At 38.7% G+C, this 23,308-nt stretch overlaps 1 protein-coding gene across 4 annotated transcripts in view; it reads right to left on the bottom strand.

Annotated features, from left to right (window-relative positions):
* CEMIP2 (cell migration inducing hyaluronidase 2) overlaps window positions 1-23,308 on the bottom strand; it is a 76,586-nt gene that overhangs the window by 22,939 nt on the left and 30,339 nt on the right. For all 4 annotated transcript variants that reach the window (XM_042850596.2, XM_005297758.5, XM_065549394.1 and 1 more), the window contains 8 exons: window positions 18,916-19,056; window positions 15,779-16,340; window positions 12,378-12,547; window positions 9,395-9,583; window positions 5,114-5,283; window positions 1,386-1,595; window positions 792-997; window positions 83-152 (listed from right to left, as the gene is read on the bottom strand). In XM_042850596.2, coding sequence (XP_042706530.1) covers window positions 83-152; window positions 792-997; window positions 1,386-1,595; window positions 5,114-5,283; window positions 9,395-9,583; window positions 12,378-12,547; window positions 15,779-16,340; window positions 18,916-19,056 — 1,718 coding nt within the window. The remainder of the gene's footprint in view (window positions 1-82; window positions 153-791; window positions 998-1,385; window positions 1,596-5,113; window positions 5,284-9,394; window positions 9,584-12,377; window positions 12,548-15,778; window positions 16,341-18,915; window positions 19,057-23,308) is intronic.

The raw sequence follows: 23,308 nt of genomic DNA on the forward strand, positions 1-23,308 counted from the left end.
GCCTACCTTTTTAATAGTGTATGCCTTAGTTATCTGAAATATGAATAGTTTGTGTCAAAGAATATCTATCTATGTGCCTCACCTGTGAGCCTGCTGCTGCATTATTTATAAGATGATTGTTGGGATGAGCAATCCAGAATGTTGAAACAGCCCTGCAATATATTATTCAGAAACAATAAATAATTCAGACGCTACAAATGGTAAAATCCCTACAGAAAACTTAACATTCATATCTAGCAAATTAGTGAGTGCTAATTTGACATACAAAGCAAATCTGTCATGAACTTCAAGTAAGCAATCATGAAGAAAGCCATATTTTCCTAAAGAAAATTGTCTCCATTTCTTTCAGAAGTCCTCCTGCAAGCTCTTGTTTAAAGTGGTTAAAATACTACATGCAATGATAAACCATTTTGTTAATAAGTGGCATAATCTTATTTGACTTTTACAGAAGAAATCAGATACTTTAATTTATGAATTAAGCATTAAAAATGGTGGTTTCAGAGAGTCTGGTCCCTTGCATGAGAATAAGGAAATAGCCTGAAAAGAAGTCTGCTGAATTAGGTACCATATCAAATAGTGACTGTATTTCAACACAGTTGTTCATATATTCTATTTGTGTTGTTCAGATTGTTAATGCTTTTTTCTAAATAGCAATGTTGTATTCCAGCTGTCCACCTTTGGTAGCCTACATAAAAAAAAAAAAATCGTGCCTATTTGTAGAGCAACAAGAGATTTTCAAAATTTTAATTACTGCAACTAATTTGATTTTCTTTTCTTAGCCAGATACTCACATGCAGTCTGTGGCTGGCACTGGAACATAATTTCCATACACTTTATCCTTAATGGCCATACACATGGTGCTATTCCTGTCTGTGGGAAGAAGAGTGCCTGGTTTGGTGACTAGTCCAAGGTTGTGGAACAGAATATTCCTCTGTTCAATGCCATCCTCTAGGAAGAAACAGTGGCCTAGTGTGTCATAACCAATGGTGTCCTTTATCTGCAGAAATACAAGTTCATTATGTCATTAGCAATAGCATTCATTTGAGATTTATTTGACAAGTGCCAGTTAGTTTTACTATCTTGGCAGAACTGCAAAATGAAGTTTCAATATCAGCAATAATGGCTAAGTCAAATGTCAAGTTTTATTTGTTCCCCAGAGACTTTTTCTGAAGATGTTGGCTCACTGCAAGTCTCTAAAAATTCAATTAGAAAGACCAAGACTTGTCACAAAAGTCACTGTTTACACCTGGTAATTATGCATTAACTTTTTAGTCATGTTGTGCACATTTAAACTGAAAAATGGAATAAAGTATTTTCACACCGACTGTGCTTTCTAACATTTACTTTCAAACAATTTGAAATGGCATCTCTTTCATGGCACCTACCAACAAGCCATTAGTTGCATGAATTGTCACACATCTGGAGAAACAATGATGAATGGAAAGGCCTTCCAGATAAGTCCTGAAGCTATAACCTCCTTTCTCATCCACATCCCCACAGCGGTGGAAGTGAACAGGGTAACTTCCTATTAGTTGCTGGCCCATTTGCCTCAGTTCCACATGGGAGAGATGAACAGATGTGAAATTCTTCAAAATCTGGAGTGTGTAACAAGAAGATTTAACTGAATAATCAATTACACTTTTAAACTGGTAAAAGTTTAAATTTAAAGCCATAGTGAACTGATTTCCTCCATGCACAAACAAGTACAGTGAAATATTACAAGAATCAGTCTGAAGAATTTTCATGTTTTGCTTTATATCCAGATCTATAAATCGGTGACCTTCATAAACAAGAGACATGCACATAAGCAAAATGTTCATGTTACCAAAACAAAAAAAGTTTCATCAGGAATTTTATTGCTACAGCAAGTCAGTTTTAAATGGCTCTTACTGGAATTCTCACAAATTGCACATTCTTTACAGACAGCCAAATGGTAGTCAAACAAGAAAGAATTTTTCTCCTTATATACACAAAAGTTGTATTGATTTAACTAAATTGGTATAAAAATTCATTTAATTAAACATGTGCAATTGTATGGACACTCAAACTAATTTAAGCATCTACACAAAGGGATTGCACGGTTTAGAAATGGAATTAACTTGGTGCAACTTTCTTGTGCATACAAGACCTTAGAGAGATAATAAAATCCAGTTACTAATCTGTTCCTTTAAAATGAATCCTCTGTGATTACTATAAGCAAGGGACAAAACTTGAACTCTCACTATAAGGGACTTAGCAAAACCAGAAGACTGCTAGACTTTTATTTTATTACAACATTCCTTGAAGCAAATACTCCAGTTTAAATTTCCAGTAGAATTTTGTTATAACTGCACTTTCAATTACTCAGACTCCCAAACAATTCTCCATTTGATTAAAACCTTCAATAATCAATCCCCGTAACACCACAAGTGAGGACTGTAAAGGAGTGAGAATCCTTTCTGCATCAAAATGACACACTAAACTAAAACAAAATCCAGCTATACCAGCTCATGTGTGGCCAACCCTCACAAGGGAAGTCACTATGCAAGTCTGTGTCTACAGCACTAACACTTTTGTCAGTAAAGCTTTTGTTGGTCAGGGGTATGAAAAAACACACACCCTTGACCGACATAAGTTTCACCGACAAAAGTGTTGGCGTGGACAGCACTATGTCAGCAGGAGATACTCTTTCGCAGACATAGCTACTGCCGATCGTTGAGGGTGGGAGAGCACTCTCCTGTCAGCATAGAGCCGCTACACAGGAGACCTTACAGCAGCTCAACTACAGCGGTACAGCTGTGCCACTGTAAGATCTGTAGTGTAGACATAGCTTAAGTCTGCAGTTTTAGACACAAGACGTGCTCTTTTGCTACATGACAATGGGCAATCCCCTCAGAACTATGGACTTTCACATTAAATTGCATAATTGGCTAGTACACAGCTAAGTATTGTACATCAAAAATTGTTAAGGTTATGGAATTGCACAAAAAACAATTGGGCAACTGCAACTATTTCTTCTTCCTTCTGTCTTAAAAAAGTAAACTAAATGCAAATGCTTAGAGTTATGTGAAGTTAAGTTTGCAAATTTAATGACAAATCAAGAACTTTAAGTTCTCATTGTAATATTAACTTACCCACATTGCACATTTGAGGGCTTGTGAATTAGACTGTCAAATATAAATACCTTAAAAAACACATTATTACATGTTGTGGGCAAGTTAAAGAAGCAGTGATTGACCATTTCAACTTTTTAGCTGCTGAGCTTACATTTACCACCTCGTCTCTCTAATAGCTTTATTGAGAGACAAGCTTTCGAGCCACACAGGCATTTAGGACCAGTGTAATGCTGACGGCTGACAGAAATCGGCCTTGCTGCATTTGCTCCCAATTAACATCAGTTGAGGATCTGGCCCTTAATGTTTAAACACACACAGTAATGAAACATTAAAGCTACAAATTAAGGCTTGACTCGGATGTACAGTACAACACTTATACCGTTCTTTCCACGTAAAGGGATCTTATCAGCCTGTAGTTTCTACTGAGTCCAGACATTTTAACTAATTGTAATAGCCTATTTTACAAATTAACAAAAGCTGGAAAATGCTTTGTGGTAGATGTTTTTATAAACAACTTCTAATGTAAATTTAGCAACATCTGCCCAACTATTCAGAAAAGACTCACAAGAACAATTTAACAACTCTGATGTCTCAGAATATTTGTTTTCTATTCCAACTTCATTCATCAATTTGAGTTATTGCAGCAGTCAAAGACCAGCTTTGTAATGCTGACAACTTGTCAACATCTTTCTCCACTGCATTATCTTAATCACAATAGGAAACTTAAAACCCAATTTATTCCCCTCCCACAAAACAAAGCCTGCAACACAAGAGAGACTGTAGATCTTTCCCACCATTATTTCCAGCATTATGAAACTAAAATCTATACCCCACACTTAAAAAAGGAGACTAATCCTGTGACAAAAACAAAAAAAATAAACCCACAGTGAAAGCAAAGGAATTTGCATTTTAAAAGGATGAAGCCTCAAACATTTCTAACATCTACTGGGCAAAACCATAACACCTCAATCACTCCTTGCATTTAATCCCATTGCAATGAATATGGGAAGTTTTATCTTTAACCCAGCTTCCCAAACTGTGGGTCTCAACCCCAAATGGGGTTGCACCCTCCCGCACCTAGTGTGGGGAGGACACCATTCTGCTCTGCACTGTGTGACCTCGCATGTATGGTGTGTGTGAGGTCACGGTGCATGGGGGACACCATTTTGCTCTACAAAATAGTATCCTCCATACAGCATGACCTCACATGCATCATAAATATGAGGTTCCGCTGTGCAGAAGAGCCATTTTGTAGAGCAAAATGGTGTCCTCCATGCACCGTGACCTCACGTGCAGCGTATGTCAAGTCATGCTGGGCAGCGGAGGCTATTTTGCTCTTCAAACTGGCATCCTTCATGCTGTCTGGGGTCCCGGGAGGAAATCAATTAAAATGTGGTCATACCAGCAAAACGTTTGGGAATCCCTGCTTTAACCACTAGTTTCCATACTACTGCTTTCCATCTCAGCCTTAAATCTTCCTTTAACATATAGCCATGCAAGATATACGAAATGGTAACACTAAGACTCCTTCTATATCCCTTTATTTTAGTAAAGGACTCTTGGTTTTGGGTGCCCAACAGGAGATGCCATAAAAGGGCCCAAATTTTCAGATGGTATGTGCTCAGCACTTTTTGAAAATCAAGCTCCATTAAAGTGACTCAGGTTGGGTACCCAAAACCAGTCACTTTTGAAGATCTTGCCCTTTGTATATTAAACCATCCATGCATTGAACAATACACAATATAAACATAAGCAACAGGCTTCTAACAACATTATACACATTAATATTTCCTTGTCCCTGCTTCTTCAATCTAATTCTTGGCAAATGAATTCCAGTTTTAGGAAAGATGAGAAGAAATATTGATAGAACCACTCAGTGAGAATTTAGTGAATATCAGGTTAGAGGATATTGAAACAAAAGTAGTCCCCCCCCCCCCCCCCCCCCCCAAATTTAGAATTAATACTTTGGCTCAAAAGTCATCCTCAATCTAAGGAAACTACTTAAAAGTTTTTCAAACCTTGATTTGTCCACCAAATGTATCGTAATTGAAGTATTGACACTGATTGCCAGCATAGCAGGACTTTTCTGTCTCTCCCTTGATTAGGATATTCCTAGTGAGAACTCCAACCTCTGCCCTCATGTCCACTCCATCAATGACATCTCCCATATGAAGGAACTGGGGATTTTCTGTTCAAAAAGTCAGTTCAAGAAAAGAAAAATAGTGTAGATGACCAACTTAACTTCTCATCCATTAAAACCAGAAATGTAACTTGTTAGCTTACATAACATGCTCACTTAAACAACTGGAAGATAGGGCAGGCAACATTGTATTTTAAAACCTCTTGGAATACTGGGTACCTGAATCCTAATGTTCTGATTGGTTAACAAACACTCCTCATCAGAGATGAAGGGTCCACTACCATAGACAAAATACACATCACTGGCAGGTGGATAAACATCAAGCAACAAATATCTGTTGCCACGGGGTTCTGTACAGAAGGCAACACTCTCTCCATAAAGCAGAGGGCTGCTGAAGAGGAGACTGGGTACCAGGAACAGCAGCAGCTTTCCTATAGCCAGGTTTTTAGATTGTAGTCGATTTAATGATACGTAAGCACCCAACAGTGCACTGAGAGAACTACTAGGGACTAGTATCCTCCCCACAGGGGAAAGGAGGGGGGGGTCCTGAAGAGGATGAGTGTTAAAGCTTCCCCATGAGACTGAAAGAGGGTGGCAGTAACCTTCCTTTAATCAGGAAATAGAAGTGAAGAAATGGAAAAGATTAAGGATGTTTAAATTATTAAAAACATAACTTAAAAAAACAGTAGGATTTCAAAGGAGAAGTTGCTTTAAAAAAAAAAAAAAATCAATTGGCTAATCTTTCCCACACAGAATAATCATAAAACCTGGAAGTGTGTGATAACTGATTAGTAAATTCAAACACCTTTTCAAGATCAACAAGGAGTCTGGTGGCACCTTAAAGACTAACAGATTTATTTGGGCATAAGCTTTCGTGAGTAAAAACCTCACTTCTTCGGATGGTTTTTACTCATGAAAGCTTATGCCCAAATAAATCTGTTAGTCTTTAAGGTGCCACCAGACTCCTTGTTGTTTTTGTAGATACAGACTAACACGGCTACCCCTGATACTTTTCAAGATCAATGGCGTGGATCCTGCAAAGACGTGTGTACATGCTTAGTCTTATTTGCGGTGGGTAGCCCCACTGACGTCAGTGGGACTCCTCACAGTATATAAAGCCAGCCTACATGCACAACAGTGCAGGGCCTAATTCAGCAAAACTTTAAACACTCATTAAAAAACTACTGAAAGAAAATTCCCAGACTTGTTGCTCCATTTATTTTTCTAATTTGGCTCCTTCGTAAATGGGAGAAACATTGCCATCACAGTTAAAAATCCTAATTAAAAAGGTCTTTAAAAACCAACAACCAAGAACAAAAACTCATCTATTTTGGTCCTCACTCACAAATTCCTCTGAAATATTAACCCTCATTCGTCTATATTATGTGAAGTATTATCCCAGTAAGCCTTAAACTACAAATGGGCACTTCTTTTATTTTTCCATTTATCTCTGTATTTATAGGCAACTTCTCCCCTTAACACAAAGCTGACATCTCTGTCACAGCTGCCTCTGACTGCTACAGAAACAGTCCAGATGAAAATTTTCAATAGGAGCACTTCTCATCCTATGCCTAATGTTATGTAAAACTGACCAGAACTGGTAACTTTTCCTTGCAGCTGACAATCTTTGCTCATTCTTTTCCCCACCCTTCAAAAAAGAATGATGGAGAGGAGACAGGAAAGCAAACGGAGGCATTCTTCAAAAAATACTTTCCCCTAACTTCTGTATCCTACAAGTATTACATGGGCTACCAAAATTTAAGGAAGGGAAATACTAAAATTTTTCCTTTTGGTGGCAAACTAAACGATCAAATTTCTTCACTTTTTCACGTTTGTACAAGATACAAATAGCAGGTGAGAAGAGGCCTATTCAAGGCATAATTTAACCATACTCTCCCCCCCACCACCACCAAACTGAGGAGAGAATTTGGCTTGACAAGTTTTGCATGACTTCCAATAAAAATAAAAATGCCTTGGGGCATAATAAAAATTTCCCTTTACTGTCTGCCTTACTTGGTTTCAAATTACTAGAAAAGAGCACTCAAGTTAATGCTGAAAAGTAGTAAGATCGGCCAATTTACCATTTTTATGAAAGTGCTAAAGCTCCAAATTACTCTTCCTTTCAGAAGGTGTGCACATTGTACTTGACTCCCTAGTATAAGCCCTGTAAAAAATGTTACTGACAAGCTCTGTAAGAGCAACTCTAGAGTGAATCATACATGGACTAAAAGATACGTTTTCCAAGGTGAAATGTATTTATAAATACTAAGTTTAGAAGGTGACTGAAATACAACATGATTCCATATAGTGAATTACACACTGTATCCCAAATGTTGAGTTAAAGAATGGCTTCAAAGTGGGGGAAAAAAAGGGGGACAGACAAGGAATACATTTTGGATGACGTGAAAAACACATGGTGATTCAGTAAGGAGAGGAGATACAAAAATGCTGTCCCAAATGGCAAGACAGTACTCTTTTTCCACCAACACTGGAAAGACATTTTCAGAACAAGAAAGAGGAAATTGGATCCAGAACAAATAGGAAGACAGACCTGTTTAGGAGGGGAACAAATTTGGTTGTACTTCTTCCATACATGAGAGCAAATGAGGAGCAGCATTCCACAGATGCTGGAGACTGGAGGCTAGGACTCAGAGGCTAGAGAATTAAGTTCTTATATAGTCAAGATGAGAAGAAGATGTTGTTGCAACAACATGTGTTTCACCAGAGGCACAGAGGCAGTAAGAAACAGAGTTGCAATCAGAGGAGAAAGACGAAAATTCAGGAAGTAAGGATGATATTATGATTACAAGCAGTGGAAACAAATAAGAGTTCGAGTCTAAAAGAGAAAGAGGGGAGATAAGAGTTGTGTTTGAAGGTGCTCATATTGTCCAAGGCAAAGTCATAAATCTGAGAGGCCAATAGGACAGACAGAGGTATCCTTAGGTGTCAAATTATATGGTGAGTTGATCAATGTTAAAAGTGATAGCTAAGGGTAAAGCCATGAGATGAAGAGGATGAAAGCTCAAGATTTGAGACTTGCACGCCCCTCCACAGAGGAAAAGTTTTGGCTTGAAGGGGGGGGGGGGCACAGAATATAAGAAAACCAGAGATGCCCATACAGTAGTCTCAGAGGATGGAGTGGGCTGCAGAGGCAAAATGGGGGGTGGAGGTGGGGTCCATGTTCCCCCTGCCCAATTTTTGCCAGAGTTTGCTGGCCCTGCTTGGTCACATTGTGCAGCCGTGGCCCCGCCCTGCACGGCAACAGCTAGAGCTGGCAAACTGGGAGCTGTACTGTTGCTGTGAGGAGAAGCAGCAGCACACAGCTGGGAACTGAGGGGCTGCTGAGAGTAAGAGAGGGGGACGTGTAGGCAGGGGCATGATGCAAGCTGTTGGGAAGGGCACTTTTAATTGTGCCCCACCCCGCACTTGCAGCAAGCACAAGTCATCTCGGCACTACAGTGAAGTCAAACAGAATGGAGTTTTAGGCAGTAAAAAAAGAAATAGTCAACTACATATAGGAGAGACATTTCTGTGTTATGTCCAGAACAAAGACAATTTGCAACCAGTCAGAGATCCACTGCGTGAGAAGAGATCTGAGATGAGTCACTGGCATAAATATTTTGCTGAAAAAAGAAAAAATTTACAAAGAGAAAATCAGAGTCAAAGGAAGGTTTTATTTAAAAAAAAAAAAAAAAAAAAAAAAAAAAGAGGATATATCATGGCACATTTAAAGAGCTAACAAAGACACTAGAAGCAAAGGAATTGAAAATCACAACAACTCAGGGAGCAAAGGTGGGGAGATAGAACCAAATGAGAAGTTATTTTTAGGATCAGAGTGTTTCTGAAATATCCACTGAGAAAAGTAAAGAGGAAAAAGGAAAAAAGAGGCAAACTGGAGTGTTCGTGAGTGTGAAGTTAACATTGTCACAAATCATGACAACTATATACTAAAAGAATGAAATGTACTTCTCGCATATAGCTGGGGAAAGTCTGGGAGGGGAGGGAGAGATGGATGAATGGTCTGAGCCTGTCACTGGGAAGAGTTTACTGTTCCCAGTATAAGAGGCCATTTCAGGGCATTATCCTAATTAGTACATAAAGTTTTCACCCCTCTACAGAGTCACACTGTACGTACCTTACATTTTCATCAGTCTCCTACCTTTGACTTTGACCTGATATCTGCTACACTCTGGACAGGGAAGGAGAGTGAATTCCTCTGCTTGATACATTGAATAGTCGGTGCTTGCAACTACAATCTGGTCTTCAGGCTCCCACTTACTAACATCCTCCAACAGATCTAGTATCACTCCATCTATAGCCTCTACCTGGAAACCTGAACGTGGGACACCTAAAAAGGAAAAACGATGCATGCAGCAATATATAAAGCTATAATTTCAAATGTCATCTACTTTACAAATACTTAGTTATTTTAACTAATAAGGAACTCAGATATTTAACTAACATTTTCCAAAATGTAAGAAGCCTTCTAGAATGGTACTGCTCTGAAAAGGGATTATGTAAAATGGCCTTGAGGGCTTCATGTTTGGCGAGTCTGATTCAGATGTAATGATCTCATTTTACCAGTAGAAATGATAGGCTGAAAGGCAGAAAAACTTGTGTGTAAAACCTGGGATCGGAGAACAAAGCTGGATACTTTCCTTATGCACCACCACCACCAGAAGAAAGACTTGGCAAGCCAAGGGTCACTTGTACAACTACACACCCTTCACTGGGTTTGCACAGATACAGGGTCTCAAATTAATTCTGTTGATACATGTGCAGAAAGAGGGGCAAAGATCTGGGGCAAAAATCAGTACTTGGTCCTGCTAGTGAAGGCAGGGGGCTGGACTCGATGACCTTTCGGGGTCCCTTCCAGTTCTAGGAGATAGGTACATCTCCATATATTATATTAGAATACAGCTCTATCTCACTTAGCAGTACAGAGCCAGTATGGCGAACAAATAAAAAAGCCAAACATACTTGTCACTAAAGTGGGCAGATACAACTCAATATACATATTCAACAGATGGTGCCATTTTTCCATAGCCACTTTTCAGAGAGACTTTAAGCAATTCAGAACCAATATTTTGGTCATTATGAAAGCAAACTGTTAATTCCCTTCACCTACCTTGCCCACCACCCACAAGAGTATAATCTCAAAAAGAATAAAAGATACGCAGTAGTCCTCTCAGTGAGGGAAAACTTCATAAAAAGAACTACTGGTATTTTTAAATTTAGATCTTAGACTGAAAAAGATGTGAAACTCCTTCACTTTAAAAGTGATAAATGAATTCAGTTGTTCTCAAACGTATGATGCTAGAAACTAAATTAGTTTTCTGGAAGCTGCCAGGCAAGTGAACTGCCTGGCAGACAGGTGATGTTTAAAAAAAGTAAGCAGGACTCTGGAAGAGAAAGTGTGGTGAAGTGGGAGTTTAGTGACCCCCAAAATATGACCAGACAAGGAGAGTCTGGATTTCCATAACTTCTTGGACAATTTAAGAGAAACCATTCTTAGGAAATTAACAGTTCCATATATTTATGGAACTGGAGTAGGGAGGATCCCAGAGGAATGCAAACTCAGACAATAACAAAAGCTTACTGGGAGATAGACCTTTCATGGCATACATCCTGGATAATCAGCTGAAGAACAGCATCATAAACACTAACATGACCAGTTAGGGTATCCCTGACCTTGAAAAACTACTAATCCCCCAAGCATATCTATCTCATAAGTCTGGTAGACCTTATCTGCATGGGTATCCCTGCAGTCTGATAATTAGTCCAAGAATATTATTCTTATACATATCCATTTTAAAGACCAAATTGCAAACAGACGAATGTGACTGTACTGAGCCACTGATTAAGAGGAGAGTTTTGTAAATCTGAAAATCTATCAGAGCTCCAGCATAGAGACTTAGGCTGTGTCTACACTGCCACTTTCAGCGATAAAACTTTAGTTGTTTGGGGGTGTGAAAAGACACCCCCCCGAGCGACAAAAGTTTTAGCACTGAAAAACGCAAATATAGACAGTGCTTTATCACTAGGAGTCAACCACCCCCTCGTTAGATGTGGTTATTTTTTAAAATCACTGGAGAACGCTCCCCCAGCTGCTGCGGCCGCGATGTAACGTGGGCGGTGAGGACATACCCAGAGACAGATATTCCTTGGCTTTGTGGTGAACACAAAGGCCTTTACTACCCATGACAAAGATGCTACATCAAGGCACAGCCATACATTTAATGGGGATCCTACAATGCCCTCACAATGTACAAGGGGACTTGCGGATATTTATAGGTCACAGGCCTTGGTGCAGATTTTCCTGATCAAAAGTAGGCTGCAAACAGCCACCAGACTCAGTGGCCTGCAACCATTTTTGTTTTCTAAAAGAAATAAATGATAAGATTGAGCTTTAGCATCATAAAAGATGAAAGTGAACTCCTAGTACCAATAACATTTATTGCCAAGGAATTTGACCTCAGAAGCAATTTCCTTTTTCTAATCAGCACCAAGACCATGGAACTAAGAATAAGAAAAGCAGTTAAGGATTCAACACCACCAAAAATATTCTTGTGTTCAGATACTGCCTACTACCAGACCAAAAGACTGTCAGAAGTATGCATGTCAGAATAATCCAACTAATCAGAGACCCTTTTGTGAAAAATAAAATCAGCCACGCTTAAGAATCCTCCAAACATCACAAGCAACAGCAATTAACACAATATTCTAATAGGACTAAAGATAAGAAACTAAAAAGGCAAATATGGAAAAGATATATAAAAACCCACAAGCCTGTCAGATCTCCAGCCTGCAGTAGTTGATTTTAGGTTTTAGTATTTCTAAGGATACAGTTCCCTGTGTCCCCTTGATGGTATGTTGGATGCTCACAGCACTGAAGCAGACAAGGAGATTTACATTTTAAAGCTTTCATTTTTGATACCTTCCCCTCTATTTGGATTTGGATTTCATCCAAAAGTTAGGCAACATTAATGGTAAACAGACAAAAATAATTGCAGTAATTAGGAAGTTAACTTGCATTAATAAAAACTGTTCTAGAAAATAAACCATACAAATTGTTTTTTAAAACAATTTTGCCTATGAAGCTTTTAGGGAAAAAACAAATATACACAAATAAACTTTCCTACCTTCATTCCATTCACTAAAAGTTCTCACAGCAAACTTCTGACCATCCACTGTGAAAAATTCTCTTTGAGCAAGAGCTTTTCCCCCAGTGCTATGATTTTCATAGTCTCTCACAGATTCATTACAGGAGGAATTTCCACCACCTATAACACCAACTAAAGCCCAGGCTTGCCTGCAAAAAAATGAAGTAAATGTTTAAACACAAAATCCCCTTAAATTAAATGCTTTGCAAATAGACACTGTATACAACAATCATACTACACTTATTCAAACATTTATTCTTTTGCCTCTTTTCCAAAACTCTTTACAAATATAATTCCAAAATGCAATAGAACAATGGGACCTCCTCATGCAAGAGATAATTGTTGAAAATATTTGGTTGTTCCCATATGCAGGCTGGAAAATGCTCACCACTCATTTCTACTGCCCCGGCCTCTTTCTCTTCTTTATTTTTATTATTATTATTTTTTAAAGATTCCAGACTTCAGGAAATATTGTTAATACTTTGTCCAGTGACCTCAAAGTATTTTACAAACCACAAGATTATGTAACAAGTGTTGTTTTGTGCATAAAACAAAGTACAGAGAGATTCAGACCTTGTCTACGCTAAAGAATACTTGCTAAAAAGTTTCCCACTATGGTAGTGCTAGAGTAGAGTAGGCACTGATAGCAGTTAAGACTTTCAGACAAACCTGCTCTAACCAGCCTGGAGACCTGTCTATAGTGCCAAATCCACTGTTGAAGCTGAACTTGCAATATTAACAGTGTGGGAAGTTTTTAGCTAAATGTATACATATACAGTACATACACTTTACATTGAACACCCCCTGAATGATTTGACCAAGACCACATAGTGAGTCAAACAGGAGACTGAAACAGAAGCCCAGACTTCCATGCTCTACTTCACCACTTTCACTACATATTCTCTCATATAATGTGCTTTCCTTCATCATTAACCCCTGCCTTTCTTCATGTGTTCTGCCCTTTAATCAGAACTGGGGTTTGACTTATTGGAATTTATAAGCACAATATTTTGAGATTCCTCTCTTCCTTACTACACCTCTATGTACTCCAATCATACAGCCACCTGAATCAAACTTTCCAGTAATTTTTTTTTAAAAAGAGCATTGCAAGCTATTGAAATTGGAGTATGATGTTGTACACAGCAAACCTATTAAAAAGGGGTAATATTTTTAATAAGCATTCACTGTTCTGTGCTATGTTTATTACTTGCATAGTTAGCACTCTCAATCATCGGTTTGAGACAAAAATCCTATTGTAGCTCTGAGATTCAAATCAAGCATGGTCACATCACTAAGTCAGCAATCCTTATTCCTAGGACTAAGGATTAGGCGATTAAAATCTAATTCTGATAAAAAATAAATACCCTATTATACCAAACAGAATTTGTGGCAGCCAGTCAGCTTGCTGGATGACCAATCATTCACCAATTAAAGGCAAAAATTAAAACCTTCAACCCAGACACTAGTTTATTCATAAGCATAGACGTTTTTTTTTTTTAAAACAAGTATTTTTATAGGTTAAATCCCATAATTGCTGTATTCTAGTCTAATCACAATGATGCAAGAATGTTACACTGAACATGTCTTTCTATAGCCTCACTATCCATGAAGTCAAAATAAGCATTAGACAGAAAGAACATTCAAAGAGATACTGTCAGACTGAAGATCTCTTATTTTGGGTGGGAGGGAAGTCATCTTACCTTTGCATTTTTTTTTTTTAAACTGACATGAGTGACTATTACTTGCGAGTGGCCAGCAGAAGAGACATAGGACTGCTGCTGGGACAATGGGAAACAGAATGCTATTAAGAAGAAGGGAGTCTCAGCCTACCTGTGAAAGCAGCCAGGAATCAACAATGGGAGGAATGGGGGGGAAAAAGCCTCCTGCTCCTTCCCAGCACATGAGATAGGGAATCTCTCAATTTCAGCTGAACAAATGCTGATACAAATGAGGAGGTACAACCCTCCCCCCTCCTGCACACCCATCCCAGGAGGTTACGGGACAGATCTGGGCACCTTGAATCCGAGGGGTCCTTCTCCAATCACTTCATGCTCACAGGAAGAGATGTAGGATCCAGGGTGTCTGTCTCCACAAGGGCACAACCAACCTTTGACTGAGTCTTTACTGTATTCCGGGGACTGGTGCATATTATGGTATGCTCTACTGCCCCCACATTTGCTGTTCCTATAAAAACTTCTGAGGCTAGAATCCAGACTTAGGAAAGCCTCCCAGTCCCAGGTGACTAGATCCTTCTCTGATGGCTCAGAGGATTCTTTCTTGCTGGAAAGCCCTTTAAAAGGCACCCAAGTCACAAGGATTTTTCTAGGACAACAAACACTAAACGGTATTTTGTCAAGGCAAGAAGTTGGAACCCTGACGTTTTTCCTGAACTGCTGAAGCAGAGGGAGCATAATAGTCCAAGTCTGAATATGGGGAGGTGATGGTGGGAGGGAGAGGGGGCACGAAGACACAAAACCAAAGACACACTATTGACTTACTATTAGATAAATATTTTAACAATAATATTATTCTGACAAATCCCAGTGCAAGCTGAAGATTGGGTTCCACTCAAGCTAGCAGAAAAAAAGAGGAACAGACACAGCTGGCGACTCAGAGATTTTATATGCTTGGTTGTCGAATGCACACTCCCTAATAGGCTACAACACACTTTCAAATGGGTTCCACGACCAGGTGGTCGGGAATGGGATTGTGATCTGTAGAGACCACATTATGAAGGAGAAGTTGAGATGCCTAGCAGATGCAGTGTCAAAATATTGGTTTCTTATTAATTGCCAGAGAAAAGTGTTGACAACAGAAGAATGCAGCAGCTGTCTGTATCACTTTTTACTCTCTTTCTTTTCTGTGGGGGCAGGGACGAAGTTAAGTTTGTTTGGTCTGATTAGGGCCCCTTTTTTGAATGGTTTCTGATTTGTCACTTCTTACCCCAGAGGTGTTAGGAACATGCATCAGATGCCAACACCTGCTTTTGATTTGTGCACTTAAAAGAAAGACAAATTCTAAAAATAAGCACAAGTCATACTATTATATTAAAAAATGTTATGAAGATTGGTGCACTAGAGTAAGTGTTAAAATTCACTATATATACAGCTATAAGTGTTATAATAAGCACTTACAGGCCTTTACACTGTTAAATAATGTACTAATTAATCCTCTTCAATACTTCTGCAAGGGATTATCCGTAAATAAGACATTTGCATACCGTATCAGTGTGCCGAGCTTTGGAGGACAGACCTAGAGTGAACAGCATTAGATTGTGAAAAAAAATAGCATACTTCCTTAAGGTTTTACAAATCCCTGTTCACAGGATATCTACATCTAGAGAGAATAAGTGGATTTGAAGTGGAAAGAAAATGATTTACCTGTAACTCAATCCTTTGACAAGCTTACTTCCCAGAAGATTTTGAATAGTGAATCTGGTTTCATCCAGGAGATTTTTAGCAGCTGAATCTCCCACAGCAATAGCAACAATGCGGCCAGGATCCTGACCTTTTAAAAAATCCTGAAGTCTCCTGCTTTCGTTTTGATATTCATGGGTATCAAACTTATCAACAACCAAAACTTGTGCTGTGTCCTGGTCAATCACTCTCACATTTAGCCCTCGGGAAAAATTCCTTTCAAATGCATAAGAACCAGAGGCCAGCCCTGAGGAATACATAGTCTTTGACAGCAAAGTCCACGATAACTTCTGAGTCCCATGCAATTCCAGTGTTCCATCAGAGCCAACACCAATAAACTTTTTGCCAAATGTTGGCACATGATCACCTTCATCTGATTTGCCATACAAGATTATAGTTGCTTTGGATTTATAGCGACAGTTCTGTGCTCCAATATGAAGCGCTCCACCATCCTTTATCAGGATAAAGCGAGTTCTCAAAGTGATATGTCTGGATCCATCTTTATCATCACCAAAGACAAGCAATCCTATGGGAAATAATATTTCAGTATTAAGCTATGTTTTAAAGAAAGAGATTTTTTTAAAGCAAAAAGTAAGCCAAACCTTGCAATAAAAAAAAAAAAAAAAAAAAAAAAAAAAACCACTAAATATTAGTGGAAGTTAAATCATTTTGATTTCTAAATGGATTTAGGAAAGGGAAATGAATTTTTCCAGGAAGTCACATGTTAAAATCTATCTGAACAGAATTGTAACTTCTAGTATAACAACATTTTGATAAGCTGTCTTATAGTTTTATTAAGTATGATAATTGCTAATCTGTTCTGCCAATTTGTTTTCTCAACATCTAACAAACAATGCATCAATATTGATTCCACCAATCAGATACTGTCCTTAGAAAGTTATTGTCCAAGTTCTGCTTGACAAGGCTCCTAGAGTCTCTTGCAGCTATCCCACTGAAGAGCCAGGGGCATTTGTTCATCTGTTTATATATTTGAGACTCTTGACACAAAAGCAAGAAGTGCCGTAAAAGCTGAGGAGCTAGTGATTGATGAAGCTTCAATACCATTGAACCAATAACGACTGCAACATCAAGACAACTAGACAGATATGGGACATGGAATGATCTAGCAAAATTGTTCAAATTTAGACAGACCTACCAATGCCTACAGTATGATAGGAAAGAGAGACGAATTAACTCATTCCCAAGAATTAGAATCATCACTCCATTTTTCTTGACTTTGGAGATTTATGGGAGTCTTGGGTTCCATTATGCAATCTAGTCATAACTTACACAGCACTATCCATGCATCTGAAGAAGTGTTTTTTAACCTAAGAAAGCTTATGCCCAAATAATCTGTTAAAGTGACTCCTTGTTGTTTTTGACAACACTATACAGGCACATTGGCTGCTGTGGGCAGCTTGCACGTGGTGTATGTGTGACAACCAGGGTCCAGACATCCCAAGGGGCAAAGAGAAGGTTTAAACCCCAGCAATGAACAGTTAAACCAACTGACTGCATACTGTATTATTGTACTATAAAAAACACATCAAGCAAGGTCTTTTATGAACGCTCGTAATGTATACAGGCTGTGGGTATGAATTTACAAATTTGTGTATGTAGAAAACTGTGCTCAGTCTGTGGTGCACTTCAGCTCTCTCTCAGCAGGGCAGTGAGTAGTCAAGCAGGGAGGGGCATCTCCCAAGCCTGTTTATACAAAACAGGTATCAAGAAACTATCCATTGTCCAGCCCAGGAAAAGACAATGATGGACCATTAGAGTTAAGGGAAAGACACTGAGACAATTTGAAACGGAAAAGAACATCCTGGCTCCCCACATAGATTAACCATGAGTCACCACCATGGGCAAGAGGAGTGGGGCATTAAAGAAGCCTTTTAAAAGAAAGCTTGGAATTGAGGTTTTTTTTAAATCCAGAATTTGGGGGGACAGGCTCAAGGGGAATAGCTTTTTGGGGTGGGGGAGAATTGCTTTAGGGCAACAGGTAACTCTTATTAGAAAAGGGATTTTATCTTTAATATGAACTGCAAAAGCCTGAGGTTGCCTCTTTATGCTGATTTTCCATGTGACTTGTATATATTTGCCTTCCCTTACTAATTCATCTTTGAATCTGTGTTTATTTAAAAAAAACTTATTTAGTTTTATCCCAGACAGGTTGCTGCTGTGCAAAGTGTGGAGTGCATATGCCTAGGGAAGCAGAGAACAGTTTCAGGCCTTCAAGGGTGACGAGCCACAGAGAAACAGTCTGAGTGTCCAGTAATTAAGAATTTGAGAAGACTCGGGACTGGAAGAGCTGTTGGTGTCACCCTGTAAAGAGTAACTAGGCTGGTGAGACCTTTTGTTTGTGAGCTGGCTACTGGGTGTCAGGGAACGGAACTTTAGCTGCACAGCACCAAGTCCCCCAAAATTTACAAGACAGGCAGTGACAGAACCTCTTACTGATCTGCCTGGTCCCCAAAACATCACAACATATTACTCTTAACACACTGAGATATGCTACAGAGCCTAAGCACGTTACTAGTAGAGATGCAAAAGTGATAAGTAAGTTTTATGTCATTTTGTGCAAAAATATTAGTCATTTAGCACTGGACAATTTCACAACTCAAATTTTATTTTCTTCAAAGTGGTCATTTTCATATTGAAACTATCCAAGATTTTAAAATAGTGTACATTTTCAATGCAAAAAAGTAATTGTTGGAATGATGTTCAATTCTGAACTTTCCTAAAAAAACAGAACCATCAGAGTGAAAGAGCCCCATTTTTTAAAAGTATAAATGCTAATTTTCAAAGTTTTTCCACTAAATATTTCAAATGAAACACAAATAAAGTTCTCACATTTCATTGCCGGGTTTCTGCAGACATTACTAATGCAGAAGAGCAAGTGTTTTGATAACACCTGAATAGGGAAAGGGAAGTAGATGTTTGTTTGTCTATGCCAACTTCCCTCCTCATCTGCCTCCCTCTTCAGCCAATGTTGTCACACTCACCTACACCTGTCTAAATGTGCTTGGACATAAATCAGAAACATGTTAAAAATGGGACATAACAGTTGATTGAAGCACATGGCTTGTTTTGCCATTACACACCTCCATCCTGTATGACTATAGAGTGCACTGTAGCATCCAAATTCAGACGAAACAAATCCCCCTTTTTGATGATAACTCTCTTTCCAGGATCTTGTCCAGGGTTCCAATTCCGAAGACGAGGGTTCTGATCTGGACAATTCTCTGCAATAACCAACTCAATTAAAAACACCATAAACACATTAAGACAAGACATTGCCATATAAAATCAAAAAACACAAGTCAGGGGTTGTCCTCCCTCTACAGCAACATGAAGGTTTCATTCGTTAGGAACAAGTGGGTACAACGCACATGACGTTTCTTTTTCAAATTAGATGGAATGGGATCAGAAATAATGGATGACCTTGTTTCTTTCTGTTGTTTTCCTAAATTTACCATAGAAGATACTGCAGTTAGTCGCATCAGTGTTCAACCTTATGCAGCAAAAACAGTGACAGGATATGCGAAGGCTGACTAAGCTTTAGTAGAAGGAATGTATTCTTGTTCTTAAACTGAGCTACTTAGCACAATAAAGAGCATTACAAAATGCTCCTGCCAAAAGGGCACCAATCATTTAGATACCAAGGTGACCTGTATGCTATCAGCTAAAGTTACAAAAACCTAGAATTCTCTTCTCTCAACAATTGGGTTAAGACTGTTAAAATAGCTGCCTACTGCAGCAGTAGAGACCGGCCTCCTCATAGCACGGAGGTGGGACGACAGACAGATTGGAGAGAGACTCTCTAAAGCATCTGGAAAAGGAGATATTGGGGGGTAGGAGGGCAAACACAATAGATGCCAAGACTAACAGGCCAGCACCCAGTGTTGGAACAATGGCTGGATGATTCCATGTCAATGGAATTCATCCATGTAGCCTTCTCACTTCTCCTTCAGAGACAATCTTACATCAAAAGGCAATTTAGCTTCAGAAAATAAATGGGCATGTAAGAATAGACAATTGTAAACACCCCTATCTAAGGAACTGGGATAGCCACCCTGTAATGAAGTAGTATCTATTCAGCTCATCTTTACTGTGATCATTAGTATTTCTGATTTATATTTTGTAACTTATTTAACACCATATTCTCACTTCAATCCTTTTCTACACTGTGAATTCATATCAACCCTTTTCACAGGAGCCAAGATTTGACTTAGAAAAAGAAGATTAACACAACTAAATATGTAAATACATGGCCAGAAGAAACCTAAGGGATAATATAAAGTCTACAAGAAAACAAAGGAAGGAAACATCAGGGCAGGAGAAAGTTGTTTAGGGTGGTCCAAAGTAGTGATGATATAAAACTCAACAAATGAATTCGAGCTAACTAGCAGGAAGCGTTTCCTTAATAGTAATATCTGCTAGACTGTTGATAAATCTTCAAAGGAAATGGAAGCCCCATTATTTCAGAATTGGGCTGTACAAACACATTGCTGGGGCACCAAAGGGAAATGCAATAAGATGATCTAATGAGACAGTAAATTTACTATAAGTTCTATGAAAAGATCTATAAAGTGCAATGCTAAGGACTGTAACTTCAGTGCAGATATAGGAAGGAGGGGGATAAGAGAGCAATTCTAAAATTGAATGTTTTAGGATCTCCAATTAATTAGATGGTGACAAAGGAGATATGAACATCACAGGCACAAAATTAAGTTCCTCGAACATAAATATTCTTTTGAAACACAGAATGTGCATCTGTTCTCTGATTGCGATGAAGAAAATTAAGACTTTTTTCACAGCTGGAAGTGCATTGAAAATCTTCCTTGACATACAGGACAAGGGACCACAATGAAGCACCCAGCATTTAATACTGCACAATATAACACCCTCCAAAATCATCAGTTATGTTTTACACAGATACACTTTTAAGTATATATTCCTGTTTTCAATTATTTGCAACTTTGGCAGATAACTATGCCAAACTAACCATTCAGGCTGAAAATTTTCCAGGCTGGGTGGTTGCTTGATTTTAAGTTTCAGCAAAAGCAGTTCAACTGTTTCTGAGAACAAATTTAAGGGGAAAATATGCTGTTTTTCAAATGTTTTATATATTTTATATATATATTAGATACACACACTTTAACTGAGAAGCTTCGGAGCAATAACTTAAAATTTGGCAGAGGGTTGAGTAGGCACGGGTGTCACCACTGTGGCCACATAGGAACCTTTTGTTGTCCCCACAAAAATCCCTCAATTTTAGGGGGATAAGCCTCTGGAAAAGTCACCACTTTCATATGCTCAGTAGAGGCTTACAAAAGTCTGGCAGCTAAATTCTCTGAAGATTCTGTCTATCCTCAGCATGATACAGCCCAGGGCTGCAAGTGCCAAGCAGAATTTCTCTACATTTGCTCATCATTGAAGCCCGGGGTCTCTTGTAGCATAAGACAGTGGTACCAAGAGCAGAGAGGAGATTGTCTCTCCTTGTGCTCTCACTGCTCTCCCTTGCTGTACTAAAATAGCCTGACTAGAACATAGGGTGAGAGGAGCAAGGAGGAGGGCAGAAGCAGAGAGGGACAAGCTGGGAGGACAGGACAGAAAGGGACAAGCTCGAGGGAAAGGGTCTAACCACTACAGCACACTGCCCTCACCCCCAAAACTTAGAATTGAACCCATGGTTCCCGAGTCTCACTGTTTCTCTATTAAATAGCTGTGAAAACTATTAGCAAAATGGGCATCTCATCCCACCTCTAATATTCACAGAGGATACCAGCCTACTACTTCTACCACTTATGCCATTAGCTCAAGTGGTAGACACAAGTCTTTGCTGTGGATATAAAGATTCCAATCCTGCTGAAAAACTATGAGGGGGAGGAAGGGATGCAGAGTCAGCATGATTCCACATGACAGAATGTTTGGATTTTTTTTTTTTTTTAAAGGGGTGTAAGTGGAATTCTCCTTTAGATAGATGGAAAATTCCAGTCAATGTGTCATTTATTTTAAGACACACGGAATAAATTTACGCAGGCGGAATGTAACTAGCTGTATTGGAAATGGCCTAAATTCCAGGATTAATACTTCTATTCTTGTAAAGAGAGCAATGAGATCTCTAATAATGCAAGCACTCAGGACCTGGTTTTAGATCTCAAAGAAGACTGGACCTCAAGGAATCCAGTGCTCACTACCGTATTAATGAACTGATTAAGATATAACTCAGAGAATAGTGCCACCTACTGAATCATCAACACCTCTTCCTGCAACACCTTGCGTTTCCTTGGAAGTCTGCCAAGTACCGATCTGTCACAACTCTATTTAGGGTGCAAAATTCAACCAGTTCAAAAGTCTGATGAAGGAATGGCTACAAATCAAATAAAGGTCATCTTGAAACAATCTGCATATAAACACAAAAGCACACTAACTCTTTCATAATTTTACAGATTTTAAGGCAAGAAGGTACCATTATGATAATCTAATCTGACCTCCTGTATAACCCAACCCAAAGAAATTTACCTAATAAACTCTTCAACAAATCCATTGCTTTTTAGAGCCTCCACTTTACAAAGTCTCCCAATCTAGATTTTAAAAGACTTCAAGTCACCTCCTACTAACCTTCTCTTCGATAAACTAACTAGATTGAGCCTCTTAAATTTTTCACTGCAAGGCAGATTTTCCTAGAATTTGAATAATTCTGGTGGCGCCTTTTGAACCCTTTCCAATATCTTTTTTTGAAGGGTTGACACCAGAACTGAATTACAATGGGAATACCACCTCCGGACTCTCATTCAGTATTCCCTATTTACACATTCAAGGATCCCACAGCACTGCACTGGGAGCTCACATTCAGTTGACTATCTCTAAGTTCTTTTCATGGTCACTACTTTCCATGAGACAGGCACACACCCTGTAAGAGTGGTTGACTTTTGTTCTCACATGTATGACCTTGCTGTGACATGGACAGACTGGTCAACTGGCGTATGACCCATAACAACTTCACAGGAGGTACTGAAATGATAAACAGATTCCCTGGCCATTCCCTGCAGGTAGTTATCAAAGCCATGTTAAGTAGACTAGAAACTTTAATATGTTTACTTAATATTGTTAGAGAATCAAAGGGTAGATGCTAATTATATTTGTCTATGTTTACCTATATCTTGTTAGAAGTTTAACAATGTGATCTAATTAGCTTGTAGATGCTAAAATTCTGTTCCCGTCTCATAATGCTTCATTACGGAATTCTATTGATTCAGAGATCAAAAAGGGGATATTATCATTTAGATGGGACATGTGTAATAATATTATTGTCCTAATTTCTCTTTGAAACTTGTAAATTCCACATAGTAAACTACCTCTGAATATGCTAATGGTTACTAGTGTATGCATAGGAAACAGAGATTAGCTACAAAGCAACAGTATACATTACCTATTCTTCATCCAAGGAAGGTCCTGCTGTGATTGATGACTGACTGCAACTATAAAGAA

The sequence above is a fragment of the Chrysemys picta genome, chromosome 6 (genome assembly GCF_011386835.1).
Source record: "Chrysemys picta bellii isolate R12L10 chromosome 6, ASM1138683v2, whole genome shotgun sequence".
Lineage (NCBI taxonomy): Eukaryota > Metazoa > Chordata > Testudines > Emydidae > Chrysemys > Chrysemys picta.